Here is a 13913-nt window from a genome sequence, read left to right as displayed (position 1 = left end):
AGCTCCGAGCTAATGACTTCATTTTACTTATCCCCGGGTGCTCGCTATGGAACTGCTTATGGACTTGGTGTTGAAGATTCCTGGGGATAACAAAACGTTGGCCAAACATGATACAGGAGTCGACAACTGTCAAAGAATCTCGTCGATGAAAATATTGTAGGAGCTCTCCATGTAGCCTAAATGAGGGCCACTTTTTGAGTAAATAGCAGCGTACAACCTTCAACGCATTATCCTCCTCACTAGCTTCTTTAATGGCTTCGAATGTGACCGGAAGTCCGGAATATGCGTCTGTCAATATTGTGTGAACCTCAGCCTCAACATCTACGGCAGCTACAAGCACCTCCTCCCCCTCTTTTTTTGTATGGGAACTAATTAATCTTCAGAGGGCATCTGCCTATCCAAGATCCGTTGTTGGTTGAAACGTTATTTTGAAACCATAGCCCAGTAGTGTAGTCGCCCATCTCTGTAGACGGCTTGCTGTATATACAGGGATACCTTTCTTGGATCCAAAAACTGTCAGTAGCACTTTAGGAATACGGGTTATTGACTAGGTCAACTCCAACAACCTGTTTTCTCAGAGTATATTTTCTGGGCAATTTATTATAGAACTTTTGTGCCTTTGGTTGCGTGCATGGATTTTAATGTACTGACGTCTCATTCTACCAGCCTGTGGTTGAGTGCATGGATTTTAATGTATTAGCATCTCGTTCTACCAGAAGAAGATATACAAGGAGAAAGATATGAATAAAGGGGATGTTCAGTATCAGATAAGATAACACCTGTCAGGAGTTTGCAAGACTGTAGAAATCTATCCACAGGCATATTAAAAATGGCCCCAAAAGATTCACCACACAGTTTGCTAACTGCCTTCAGCACTCTCTACAATCCAGCAAAGTCTCGCCTCAAAAGCCTGGGAAAGAATAATGGAGAGCATTAAAGAATGATAGGTGATATGCAAAAACCGATAAATTTTAAAAGTAAATGGCGAGTAATCGTAAAAGCATGCAGTCTCCCTACGTAGTAATCCAAACGTTAAACTTTTTCCAATAGCAGTATAACACCAAAAGACCAAGAGAGATCAAAGGAAACGGTAGCACCAAGATAATTGACCTTCGACAATGTTTTTGCCAAGAAGTCTCCGATGGCACAAGCATTATGGATCCCAACATGGTGTTAAAAGTGTTGTCCATATCCCAGGCTAGAGTTAACAGGTTGACACTTAGACGGATTAAGTATGAGACCAATACCAACAGACCACCATTCAATACGAAACAACAACTCGTTCGGGATGTAATGAGGTATAAATTGGCGTGCATATATCGAGATCTTCCGCATATTTCGCAAAAGTGATTTCTTTGGAAGATGGCGGATCATGCAGAAAAAAAGAGAAAAGAAGACATGAAAGAACGGCTCCTTGTGGCACACCTTCATAAGACAACAGGGACGTCGAGCACTTTCCTCCAAACATAGTGTACTGTTATCTCCCAAAGAGTGACCCACATCATTAATGAAGACGTAGTCTAAATGAGCATCAAAACGATTGGAAAAATCTACTAAATTTCGGCGACCTAGTGATGAAAGGGAGCCACGGTCACATGAATTGAAACCAGCACATACAATTGAAAGTGAACCACTGAAGGCAATAACAGCGAATTAAGTGAACATATCGGCGAAAAACGGATAGCGCAGATGTGTGCAGTCTGGAGTCACGTAGATGTTTGAAAAGTAAACATAGTTGTATTTATTTAGGTGTTTTGGACAGCATCTTTAAGTTAGAGTCGATAAAGTCATTTGAAAACTTGAAACATGCAAAAGTAGGTTGACACCAGTTTACGTTTACAAGAGTAGCCACACCGCCACCACCCCTCTTTTTATTGATTGACCGATCCTGATGATAGATATTGAAATCACTTAATGATACTAAGTGATCGTCCTGTAAATCAGTTAATCAAGATTCTTCAGCTGTAATGACACCACAATTACGATGCGTTTTTTGACTTAGTAGGAACTGAAGACACTCTACCCATATTAGTTATCAGCAGTTAGAATGTAGCAGCTTGGGAATCAACATATGATTAATGCTCATTCTCTTCAATTCATATTGCCAACCAGCGCAATGTTTATTATTGTATTTTTGTAAATTGTGCAGCGAAAGGTTGTAAGCTTTGCATAGTTACCATTGACAACCTTTTGTCATTCCAATCCTTTACATTCACTTATGTCAATTGTTTCACACTACTTATTATCCTAATGCCAAAATTCTAATACTTATTTGGTTGTAAGTAGCTGATGAGAAACCATGAAATATAATGCGTCCATATTATTCTACATCAATCTTAATCAAACAGCCTAAGTTGTTTCAGAACCACTGTTTCACAGACATGTTTCTTTAGACAGATCTTCCATCCGTTTTAATCTTTGTGTTGTTCCTGTTTCTCGACGTCATGTACAAGTCACGATTGAGGTCTTCCAGGGAGGTTCATTATCTATCCCAGGCAATCCTCGCTATCAAATTCAGTAACTCGATGTTTATTTTGCCCTGCGTGCTTACTGGCCTGTACTATGCATCACCTAAGAAATATTCTCTTAGATGCCTACATAATTGATGTCCTCTACAATGCTCCAGTGCTCGTCAACAGAAGTTCTAACGCATTTCTAAGGTCAGGGGGCATTTTCAAAGTTTTTTCTCATGGCCGTATATTTTGCCTCATTGTAGCAGAGGTAACTAGGATTCTCATTCCTCTGGGGTACACTGTTTGTGAACACATATAATATGGCTTTCCCAAGTATACTTATCCACACTGGTGCCTGAACGAAGCTATTTTTGAATAGAAGTTGGTTATGTGACAGTGGATAATCAAGTCCTGTGGGCTTTCCGTTCTTACTTCATCTTTCTGCATGTCGCGCATTTCCAATAACCGCTAAACTTTGGGCGGCCGCGATGAGTTACATGTGAAACCATCCATAAGGTATTACATATCTCTTGTAGTTCTCCTGACTTATAACTTTTTGTCCCTTTGGCGAGAACAAAGCCTTATATTATGCTTTTACTGAATTGATAAGTGGATTTTTTCGAAACTTTAAACATGCAAACAGGAATCACAGACGTGGGTAACCTAATATGAACTCATAGTCATGGCTATTGACCGTAGTGTCTCAATGGTAGCAAACGCAGTTGCTGCAAAAGTTCTGCTCAGACTCAAAGTCCCTGTCTTTTTACTAGTGAACAGTCCACAGTACAACTGCCGCTGTTCCTTCTTTCTACCCGGAAAGCAGTGCTTCCGATTGCTTATTTTTCGAATGTTCACTCCACAGGCCCATGGCTTCAATTTACTTTAAAATAGACGAGCCTGGCACATCAATTTGAATGATCTTACGAAAATGTCGACATTGTGCGTTTGTCCTCGTTATTGTGCTCAGTGTTCCGTACCTAATTGTTTGTCAACTAACCCCTACAAGTTTTCCGTCCTTTATTCTGCTATCATGAGTGGTCATGAATCGAAATTTTTCGTTTGCTGTCGTGCGACTTGAAAACATTTGTGTAACTCTTCTTTTAAGTGGCGTGTCTCATTTCTTTGTATAATCTTCTGTTCTGTTATCAGTTCCATAAGTTTGTTCTTTAGATAATGTTCCTCCAAGGTCTCACTGCACACATCTCCCCCTGTTTAAGATCCCCAAAGGATCGACTTGAAGAGATCCCAATTATCGTTTGGCTGTACTTTATTATTAGGTGAACTATAATCTCTCTCAGTATGTTTGTATACGCTCGTGACGGAAACGGAAACCAGATGGAACGGAGAATTTTGTTTTAAAAGCTTTTTATCGGATTTTATGCTAGTGAAATGTAGTAATAACTTCGCTATCTGAATTTCAAAGACGCTTTGATTATATTCTGATAGCTTAGATTTCGCAGCTACATCTTTAATAATTTATCCAAACAGAGACTGATGACCGTTTCCCTGATAATTGTTTCAATTAAACCCAAAGTATTCAAATTTTATGGATTATAACAAAACGGTTAAACTAAAGACGTTGGTATGAATAACAGGACTTCACAACAAGGCTTCTGTATAAAGAGGACAACCCTCATCAAGGATTTAAATAGGTTCGTAAATATGAAGTAAACGTTTGATAAGGAGAACAATCGACCGTTATACGCTGATATTCTAGGTATATTACTCAGGCTCATTATTAAGAAATGGGAATAAAACACTCACTCGTTTGTCGGATGATCAGATTTTTATTTCTATAACAGGCCTTTAGTGGGATGCTCCGTTTGACGGAACGCGAGGGGAAAAGTGCAATTTACATTAGGTTCACTGATAACCTACGCCAACACTTTAAATTTCAGTTTTTATTTCATCGTCGTAGGGATTCGGTTTCGCTGCCCATGCTACTGGCGTTTGTGCAATTCCATGATTACAAGGAATTACACATACCTATCACTCTCTGATTCTGATAATACGAAGCCATGAGTTTCACTGTTAAAAATATCGAAAGACTATATCAAACATATGATGGTTATTAATGTTACCTTAGCTTCTGCCAACTCCTTTTACACGAGAATGTCGCTAGACAAGTTCGCAGAAGACAGCTTCTAATCTGAACGGTACCTTTTATATATGGTCGAAAATCGATTGTGTGTTCACAGCCACCAGAGCCAAAAACCCGGAGATATTAGTTGTTTTGAGATGTGTTTAACGACTCTTGGTGTAATATGAACGCTCAATGCCCTGAACTTCGCAGAATAATAGGTCTGCAGAATGACATCAAATAAAACAGGCATTTTCACTCATGAACTAAATCGTCGAGTGACACAGAACACATGATTCACAGTATCAGGTACCCCAGTCCGTCAGGAGTCACAAAACGTCAAAGAGGGAATACGAGGGTCCATCTAAATGTCTGAGCTCTCTATTTTCTCACCGCCAAAATATTTACATAAGTCACATTTGTCTGCCTGCACTAATAGTAATTTAATTCCATATGGCAATATGTTGCAGGAAAAAACCCAGGTTACATTACCAGATCAAAATGTTACAAATGTTACAGGATTTACCGTAATAAGTTACTCAGGCTGATATGTAATAAGACAGAAACTGAGGGGTGGATTTGAGTACATAAGAATATGAATAGTGTAACGAGCGATAATAAAGTATAGCAGATCACGCGATTTCTACGGGTATGATCAGTAATTTATAACATGGGTTTACAAATCAGATATTACTTAGGCAAATTTGTTAAATAAGTGAAATCAATGAAAGCCTTTTGTGGAATAATCATGCAGACAACCGAAGAAGTTAATAAATGGGTTTGTGTGTTGATACTATACTGTGAGTTCGCAGTTGTCATAATCTAATTAAAACTGGCACATCGTACAAACCGTTACCTTGGCGAACGCAAATCTACTGTACATCCCATGTGTCAAAAAAGGGAGTTGATCAGACTGTGACCCAGAAACTGTTGACCTTAGACATAAATCACCAATGAGGCGAAACCATCCAGTTTTTATCAGGCCTGAACATTTACTGTAGTTGTGGTGCACTAGCAATTCAAGAAGCTCAGTTAAATGACTTACGTGAATTGCAAAGCTTCAATACGTTTCGTCAAGATTTATTGTCGTCCGAATGAACAAACAGGGTACTGGCATCGCCATTTCTTGCGGCTGTTGACGAAACTCTTAAGTGCCACTCCGTGAGAGAAAAAGTCTCATATTTCTAGGCGCAAAGGACAAATTTAGTTTCACCCTGACCGAAACCTTCTAAATGTCAAGTTGTTAGCTTACCGCTCAGAAATGAAAAGCATCGTAACAAACTATCAGAACTCTGTGAAGATGGTGTAGCGAATGAGAACGCAGATGGCAAAGACAATTTTATCATCTATTGCCATATTCAGAATATCTTCTTAACAGATGAAAGCCATAAATTAAACACATCATATGTCTCCTACAAACATTGTCGTTCCTTCATTCCTGTTGTTATTACGATTACTCAACGTTTACATTCCTCTTCTTTTCAATTCAATCTTCTCAATCTTCTGCTGCGATACATTCCACTTCTGATTGGTGTCACATATTACTTATATCTGTCAACCTAAGTAGCATGCACCACAATAGCGCTGCCAGAGATTTCGTAATTAAAGTTTTTACATATTTCATCTATCTTGGTTTAAGTTCTACCCATAATCACCATTGGTTTCCTCGTGCTTTCTCGTACAGGAAATTTTTCCAAACGAAGGGATTTTCTATTTTCCCCAATACTCAAAACTTATTCCACACTTTTTGAATTCCCGTATATTACAAAATATCTTGTCATTCTATATTATTTTTCCGGTACTTTTCAGTAGGGATTTTTCTGGGCTTCTTGATGTTATGAGCTACTAGAAAGGCAAACGTTGTATCTCTTAAAATCATATTGGAGTTCATTGTGAACAGACAACGGAAATTTCGTAAACAACCGATCGATGTTAAGCCATTACATGCAAACTATTCAATCAGTAAAAATGTTTGTCCTACTAGATATTCAAGGAAAACGAAGCACGGATACACTTAAGGATGGTTAAAACGTTTCAATGTGTTGTTCATAGCACATATGTGCACCGAAGAATGCATTATCGCACTTATATGCAAAGACTACCATCTACAGCCTTAAAGCAGGACGAACAGATACGATGGCCTATAATTATTTCTACTGGCTTTCCCACTTGAAGGTTCTGGTCTTATGTCTTCTCACAGATACTCTTTCCTTCCTACTTAAATATCACTCCGTTTAGTTGAAACATGTATAATGTAATGTTTTTTGTCAACCTTCGGTCAGTAGCGGTAGCATCAGAAGGTGGTATAGAGAGGCATTTCCAAAATCATTTGATTAAAACTTATATACATGAAACTTAACAAGAAGCTATTTGCAGTAGGTCAGGTAGAGCTAACCCGATAACCTATATGGATAGGTAGAGAATACAATAGCAGGAGCTAAAAAATTAAGTGTTCAAAACAAGCTCAACATTAAACATTTTAAAAGAACAACGACATTTTCCCTCACTAACTGAACTTCATTGTTTTGATCGTCTATCACGCATTAAAACTACTGTTTTCGCTTCAATGGAATTTATTTTTGTTAAAGTAGTCGCCAACACTATCACTTTTTTCGAAAGTAATTTATCATCTGTGCTTTTTAGTATATTAGTTCGCTTCGTATTTGTTTGCACTTTTAGATCCAACATATTAAGATTTTTCACTTTTTCCTAACCATCAGTTTCTTCAGTCTCTGAGTACTATCTGTGTCTGGTTACTTCTTGAAAACCTCTGACGGATGACTGGACAGTGCAAAAAAGCAATTGACACCGTCTAGGATGTCGACACCCTGTGGAAAGTGGCATGCAGTATGATGAGTGCAAGGGATGGTTTCTCAAAGTTTGTACGAATTGGACACTTGCGGCTTTCAAACGGCTTAGCAAAAATAGTTTCGTAGAGTTGTGTCAGCAATGCTGCTCGGACAAAAACAGACTATTATCGGAAGCCATTGCAATGGTTAATTCTGCTGAAACGGGTATTAGCAAGCACAACTGAAACATAAAGCGGTACTCGCTCGCTCAATACACAAATTGGTGTGAACACACCTCAATAAGCCCACAGTCGGTTGGTTTACATGGGCCAACGAAGGAAAGACCGCCTGTAAAGAGGTCTATTGGAAATAAAGGCTAAAGAAAGGAGGTTACTTACTTTCCCCATCCTCGAAAAGACAGAGTAGAAATCACCTAGAAAACCCAAACGCAAGGCTAGGTCTGTTCCTAGCAGGAAAAAAACAACCTGACTACACAAGTAATCGATAATCATCCAGGATTCATAGTGTGTGCAACGGAACTGTGATTGATACTCCAATGAAATCTGATGAACAGGTACAGATCAACAATAAGAAACGATCAAATGTTGCTAAACAAAAGCCGGTTCCACAAACAGAAGTCGAGAGATTGAAGATTGATCGCAGTGACCGGCCAGTTGCCGTTCAAAGAGTAAATGACTGGGAAAGTTCGAAATCCAGAACTCGTTTACAGCACGACATTGAGTTGGCAAAAGAGCTACTAAGGCAGCTGCTGAATGGTATAGTCCACAGCAGTCCAAACTGTGTGGTGAATGAGGTCTTGCTACACGATTTCAACGCTTGGTCTTCAAGTGGTCGATTTTTAATCTTCAGTGAGTTTAATGCATCGACGGTAGGCTGGAAAAATCTGAAGATTGAGTTGTCAAGAAATCCCTTCAAACAATAGATAGTTGACGCTATCATCACATGTGCCCCAGTGCGACATGTGAAAGAAGCAACTAGGTACGACGTGGGTCCCGAATCATCTTTGCTAGATACGATATTGATCCATTGTGAGAGTGTCGTCAGACACCTCGATTATCTGCCACCCTCGAATAACAGCGATCATGCAGTTCTAGTCTTCGATTTTCATATCGCTATCAACAGTGATGCGTCAGCCCAAGCCAAACCAAACGTCTGAAAGGCAGATATACAAGATATTACACACTCAGCATCCTCAGTAGATACGATAATAGAATCCAAATCCTCAAATGAATCAGCTTTCGAGGTATCCAGAAATTTGTACATAAAGGTTAATCGACGGCAAGTTCCTTGGACTACACCAAGGAATCTGGGAAAACCCCCACAGTTGTTCAGTATATATGTTCACACCCTTTTCTGTGTACCGATAAATAAATCCCTAAAATAAATAGCTCTGTAAGTGTTCGACATTGGATGCTGACCACATTAGTTTTAATGGACTCACCTAGCCGAAAGCGCTCAGTCATGCTTCCGCACCAGATCACGAGTGGAAACACCGTGCTCAAAATCCCCTGCGATCACTAGCCAGTTTAAATCAGTCACTTCTCGATATATTGATAATCTATCAAATATATCTTCGAACCTCCTCGCCTCTGACTTTTGAATTCACTTGATGGTTACAATTCATAATAGAAGGTGCTACTGGTTAAAGTGTTGTCAAACTCCGAATACCCGTGGCACCATCATCTGTAAGAGTAAAGAAATATGCGAGAAGTTTAGGTCACTGGATACTCATGGGACAGGATTCATAAATTTGGAAGCTTGAAATGATGTGCCTTAACCCTCAGCAAGTCTGCAAATTGGTACGGCGAAAAAAATTAGGGAATCTATAGGATACCCTAAACGCTTATACTCGTTCATAAACCAAAGGACTAATAGAAGAGGCTTTATTCCAGCATTATGAGGAAACAGTAGTGCTGAATTATTAGCGCAGGACAATTATGGTTAAGTTCAGGTGCTCCCAAGTTATTTCGGCAATGTATATACCATGGAGACACACTTTTCTCTAGTCCATACAAATCCCCTCGCACATTGCACACTGTGGTCATTAAAAAAACGATGTCTTTGGTCTGCTAAATGAGCTTGATATAGGGAAATCCATGGGATTGGATGAAATTCACCCGAGGTTACCAAAGGAATTAGCAAGTTTTGTCACGAATCCCTTAAAAATATGTTCTAATCTTTCCGTAACCCACAGCAGATACGAGACATAAACCTGAGAACTATCGACACGTAAGCCCAATTGGCGTGGTTGCTAACATTTTAGAAAATATTATTCGGAAGGGGTTGTTCCAGTCAGTATCTAGACTGAAAGCCTAATCTTCACGAAGAGCAGTATGGCTTTAGAACAGATTATTCGTAGCCCGTGAAGGTTGGTGCCCTCCTCAAGATCAGAATTTACCCATAGATGTAGCCTACATTGACTCCGGCGAGGCTTTTGACAAAGTTCCTCACAACCGGCTGTTATATGAGTTAAGTAATATCGGGATTGGAGGCAATTTATTACTGTGGATAAAGGGCTTCCTAGTTGAGAGCCGACGAATAGTGCGTGTAAACTCAAGGTTGTCTAGCTGAGAAACTGTGCTTAGCAGAGTGCCTCAGGGTACAGTTCTTGGGGCCAGTGTTGTCCCTCCCGAGTGCAGATGACCTTCATAGTCTCCTATCACCATAGGTTTTGTAATCTGCTGACGATATCGAGATATGGAGAGCTATAAAGTGTAAAGGCGATGGTTTGGGGCTTCAGAATGATCAGGATAAATTATCTAACCGGTCTAAATCTTGGAAGTTGCAGACAAATGCTTCCAAGTGCAATACGATGCATAATGGTCACCAAAGTATATACACATGCATGATGAATAACAGTGAGCTACCAGTTGTTCAGACACACAATGACTTAAGATTCATCACTAGCCAAGACTTAAAAACTCTCTATGTCCGACACGTGTGGTCCTCGGCCATTTCGATAACAAAATCATTTCGACTTTGTGTACACAATTCGTCCTTCCTAAACCCGAGTACTCAATAAAACCGACCAGTCCTTGATTAAAAAGAAGCAGTGAGCTTTTGGAAGAGAACCAAAGAACCCTAAATAAGCTGATTCGTGAAATAGTAAAGCTCCCTTATGATGCTCCATCGGCTGAACTAAACCTATTTCCTTTGTCATAAAGAAGAATCAGAGGCGACCTGATCATTTTTAAATTACTTGGTGATAAATTTGCACCTGATATCCGTCAATTTTCTTGTCTTCCTAGACGAGAGTTACGAAGAACTACAGAGTGCTCACAAGTCAGAACAAATTACCTGTCATCCGACTATCGACCACTTCGTTAGATCAGCAGATAATAGAATTCACTAGCTAAACACTTGATTGAAGCTACATCTTTTGACGATTTCACAATAAAGTTGAATCAACTAAGACACCACCGCTGTCAGGACTAACAAAGGCAACCTAGCCTCCAGCCCATTCCAAATTGAAACCGAGAACAATATATGTTGGGAATTGGACTGTCTTTGTATCAGTCATTTCTCCCTTCGCCATACGTGCGGTTTATTCAAGTGTGTGTACGGAAGGAATTATGGAGTAGCTGTCTACACTGGAACAATTTGTTACTCTTCGCGCAAACGTGCGAGTTTGTAAGATTATAATTTCATTATTCAGTCGCATTTAAGCTAACCATGATGATCCGAAGAAAACAAAAATGGGCCTCTCTTACATTGCTAATAAATTATGGACATGTTATATCAAAAATTGCTGTTGGGGACCGCTACTCCTTTATGGAGTACTGGTCTCGTCTCACCACTTTACGCTATCATAACTGATACTCCCGTCAAAACTGGGTGCTCAGACGTATTGGGCAGTTGTGAAAGTCCTGGCAGTTGTTCTGGTACGTCACTGTATGCACTAATGATTTGCAGACTTCTTATCTGACATATCAACAAGCCGAAGCCCGGATTCTGGGAGAGATTGTAACTCAAGCATTTCTGATTTTGTGCCAGAGGACGTTCTTGATTTTGTTGCTGACTACTCGGTAAATTTATTGTTTACTAATACCTCTTTCTAGGCACGCCGTTCAGAGGCTGATACTGAGTTTCTGTATGACGACCTCACTGATGCAAACCCAACTTCTTACTTACCACAACCTACTGACTTCCACCTGCCTGAAGTGCTCTCAGAATCTCGCAACACTGATTATTTAAAGTCAGATTCGTACCCACGTGATCTTATCATGTCGAAAGTTAGACGAAATGTTCATTCGAAACGGCGTCGAGAAATTAATCGTGAGGCGTCAAAACGTTATCGACAAAGACTGAAGCAAAAGTCATTGAAAACGCAACAAGATCTTAGCCTTGTTATTTCCGCATATGAGCAATCCAAATCGGCTTACGAGAAAGCTGAACATGCTTTTGATGTGTTGAAAAATATTGTTCTCGATCTGATTAATATTGTTCCTCGAAATTGAACTGCCTTCGTCATTGACTGTTTTTTTGCTCCCAGGAAGCCTGTACTGTCCAATATATTTCTGAGCAGTGGTAAACTATCTCTTATGATTAAATCTGTGGTATTAGGTCGGGACACGTCCGTGTTAGGTCTTTGGGTCTGTCAGTTACAATTCCAGCGTTATTTGAGTATCACACCAAGTAGTTCTTGTGTTTGCCAATCTGCAAGTTTATCCTACAGTTTCTTATCGCCAATTACTTCTGCTTTCTGACATTAAACATTCAAAAATCTCTGCAGACAACCATATTTTATTATCATACACAGACACTCATATGGCATGAAAAATGCTGGTTAGTTCTAAGAATCCAATTCTAATATATCGTTCTGAGTAACATTGTGACCTTATTCGATAAGTAGGTAGGACAATAAACCTCGCGATTTCCGACGTAATTCAAACAGCAATCAGATGTACACCACATCATCTGACAATGTAGATTTGCAAAATTGTCTTGAATATGAAATACATTTGAGTTTGATTTGGTCTGGAATTTCGGATAGTGACACGTTATGATCTAAAAGAATTGACAGACATATAGTAGGTTAATGGGATACATCATTGGGAAGCGATTTTTGGCGTATGTCTGTCGGGTGAACTATTTTGATACTCTCCATTTATTTACCGAATCCAAATAGCTTCCAAAGATGCGTTGTGCTTTAAATGATATATCCATTGTACTCCGCACACCGGTAACCGTTTAGTTTGTAGTTGTATAATCTCTGTACTAGGGAGGTGTCAGTGTGGTGATTGCAAACTGTCTTGTAAGTACTTCACACTACCCGTTCGTTTCGTGAGAGAACAATGTTTCTCTTCTAATTTGTTATGCACTCACTAAAAGTAAGATGATGCTTCATGAGTGAACTTATTCGTCACTACAACTTACAGGATTTCGGCTGTCCGATGTTTTATACTGTAATTATAAGACTAACTATCTAATTCCAACGGAGGTCATGAGAGTTAGTTACAACTACTCCCTTTACATTTTCATTCGAATAAATATTATCGTTTACTTACTGAACATTTTCAACAAGAAAAGTGTCTAACATTGTGCATAAATTTCATGCAATTTATAAAAAAATCTACTCAAATTACGGGGAGCGCCTGAGACGAAACCGTCGAACCGAGCAACATATTACCAATTCACCAGTATGAACTGCTAAGGAGAACTCAGACTGCCTAATTTTTTGTAATTACATGTTATTTCTTTTTCTTAGAGAATAATCTCGATAGCACTTTTCCAAACTATATTTCAGTAATTACCTATACTGTTATTTGATCAGTTGTTTTTAATTACAGTTTGACAGTTGTGTTAAGCATCCCAACATCACTGGGTCTTACTTTGTGAACGAAGTTTTGGTTATCTGTTCGAAAGATAAAGTTGTTCTAAGAAGTCCCTTCACCAATTGGCGTGTGGATTACTAACGTCGAAGGGTTTTTCTTAAACGTCCGGTCTGTCAAGTTCCCATTAGTCTTTTTAGTATTAAAAGATTCTCAAATTATCGTAGACCCAGCCGAAAACCAATCGCGATTACATTAAAAAACTTAAAATAAAGAAACAACCCACAATTGATAAATCCTGATGAAAACAAGTTCAAAATCTACTTCCAGGTTTTAAAGTTTGTTTATTGACGAAGTAGATACCTCTCTCTCTCTCTTTATATATATACATAACTATCTTATCAACCTTCATAAAATATATATTTACAAATATTTATAACTTCGTAGATATTTTAAAACAATTAGTCCCTTTGATAAATTTCGATAATGCAATGAGAAGACGAAGTTTATCAGAATTATGTGATATATTAGCGCAATACATTTCGAACAATCTGATCACACATATACTTGTTAAGACATTTTTATATGAAAATTAAGAGGTCAACTAGACAGGTTAAGGTAAGAAAATAAATAAAGTACACAAAAACAATGTGATGACTACTCTGGATAATAAATAAGCATTACCAGGGTAGGTTAAGGGTAAGAACAAATTGTTTTTGAACACATAAAGGGGGTTTCAATTTCCGTATAGCTAAGGCTTCAATAAACCTTAGTATACGTCCTTGAAGGCTTTTGTACA

General features: G+C 38.8%; 1 protein-coding gene and 1 non-coding gene across 2 annotated transcripts; both read left to right on the top strand.

Moving 5' to 3' along the window:
• The first annotated feature begins 10884 nt into the window (after positions 1-10884).
• On the top strand, positions 10885-11875 carry Smp_080370.1 (hypothetical protein). Its single transcript, XM_018789167.1, has 4 exons — positions 10885-10973; positions 11010-11224; positions 11256-11368; positions 11402-11875. The coding sequence occupies exons 2-4, from the start codon at positions 11068-11070 to the stop codon at positions 11798-11800; spliced, it is 669 nt and encodes a 222-aa protein (XP_018654637.1). The 5' UTR covers positions 10885-10973; positions 11010-11067; the 3' UTR covers positions 11801-11875.
• Positions 11876-12402: 527 nt separating this feature from the next.
• Positions 12403-12469, top strand: Smp_tRNA_00004_Gln.1. Its single transcript has one exon. It is a non-coding gene (tRNA).
• Positions 12470-13913: the final 1444 nt, after the last annotated feature.

This window comes from Schistosoma mansoni, chromosome W, assembly GCF_000237925.1.
Source record: "Schistosoma mansoni strain Puerto Rico chromosome W, complete genome".
Classification (NCBI taxonomy): Eukaryota; Metazoa; Platyhelminthes; class Trematoda; order Strigeidida; family Schistosomatidae; genus Schistosoma; species Schistosoma mansoni.
Note: the sequence above shows the minus strand (reverse complement) of the source record. Positions and strands in the feature narration are given on the sequence as shown.

What these genes read in the sequence shown, in the direction of transcription:
- Smp_080370.1 (XM_018789167.1), top strand. Translation starts at nt 11,068, where the DNA reads ATGGACATGTTATATCAAAAATTGCTGTTGGGGACCGCTACTCCTTTA. An exon ending in AAGTCCTGGCAGTTGTTCTG is followed by an intron (nt 11,225 to 11,255) that starts GTACGTCACTGT and finishes AATGATTTGCAG; the next exon opens with ACTTCTTATCTGACATATCA. An exon ending in ATTTTGTTGCTGACTACTCG is followed by an intron (nt 11,369 to 11,401) that starts GTAAATTTATTG and finishes ACCTCTTTCTAG; the next exon opens with GCACGCCGTTCAGAGGCTGA.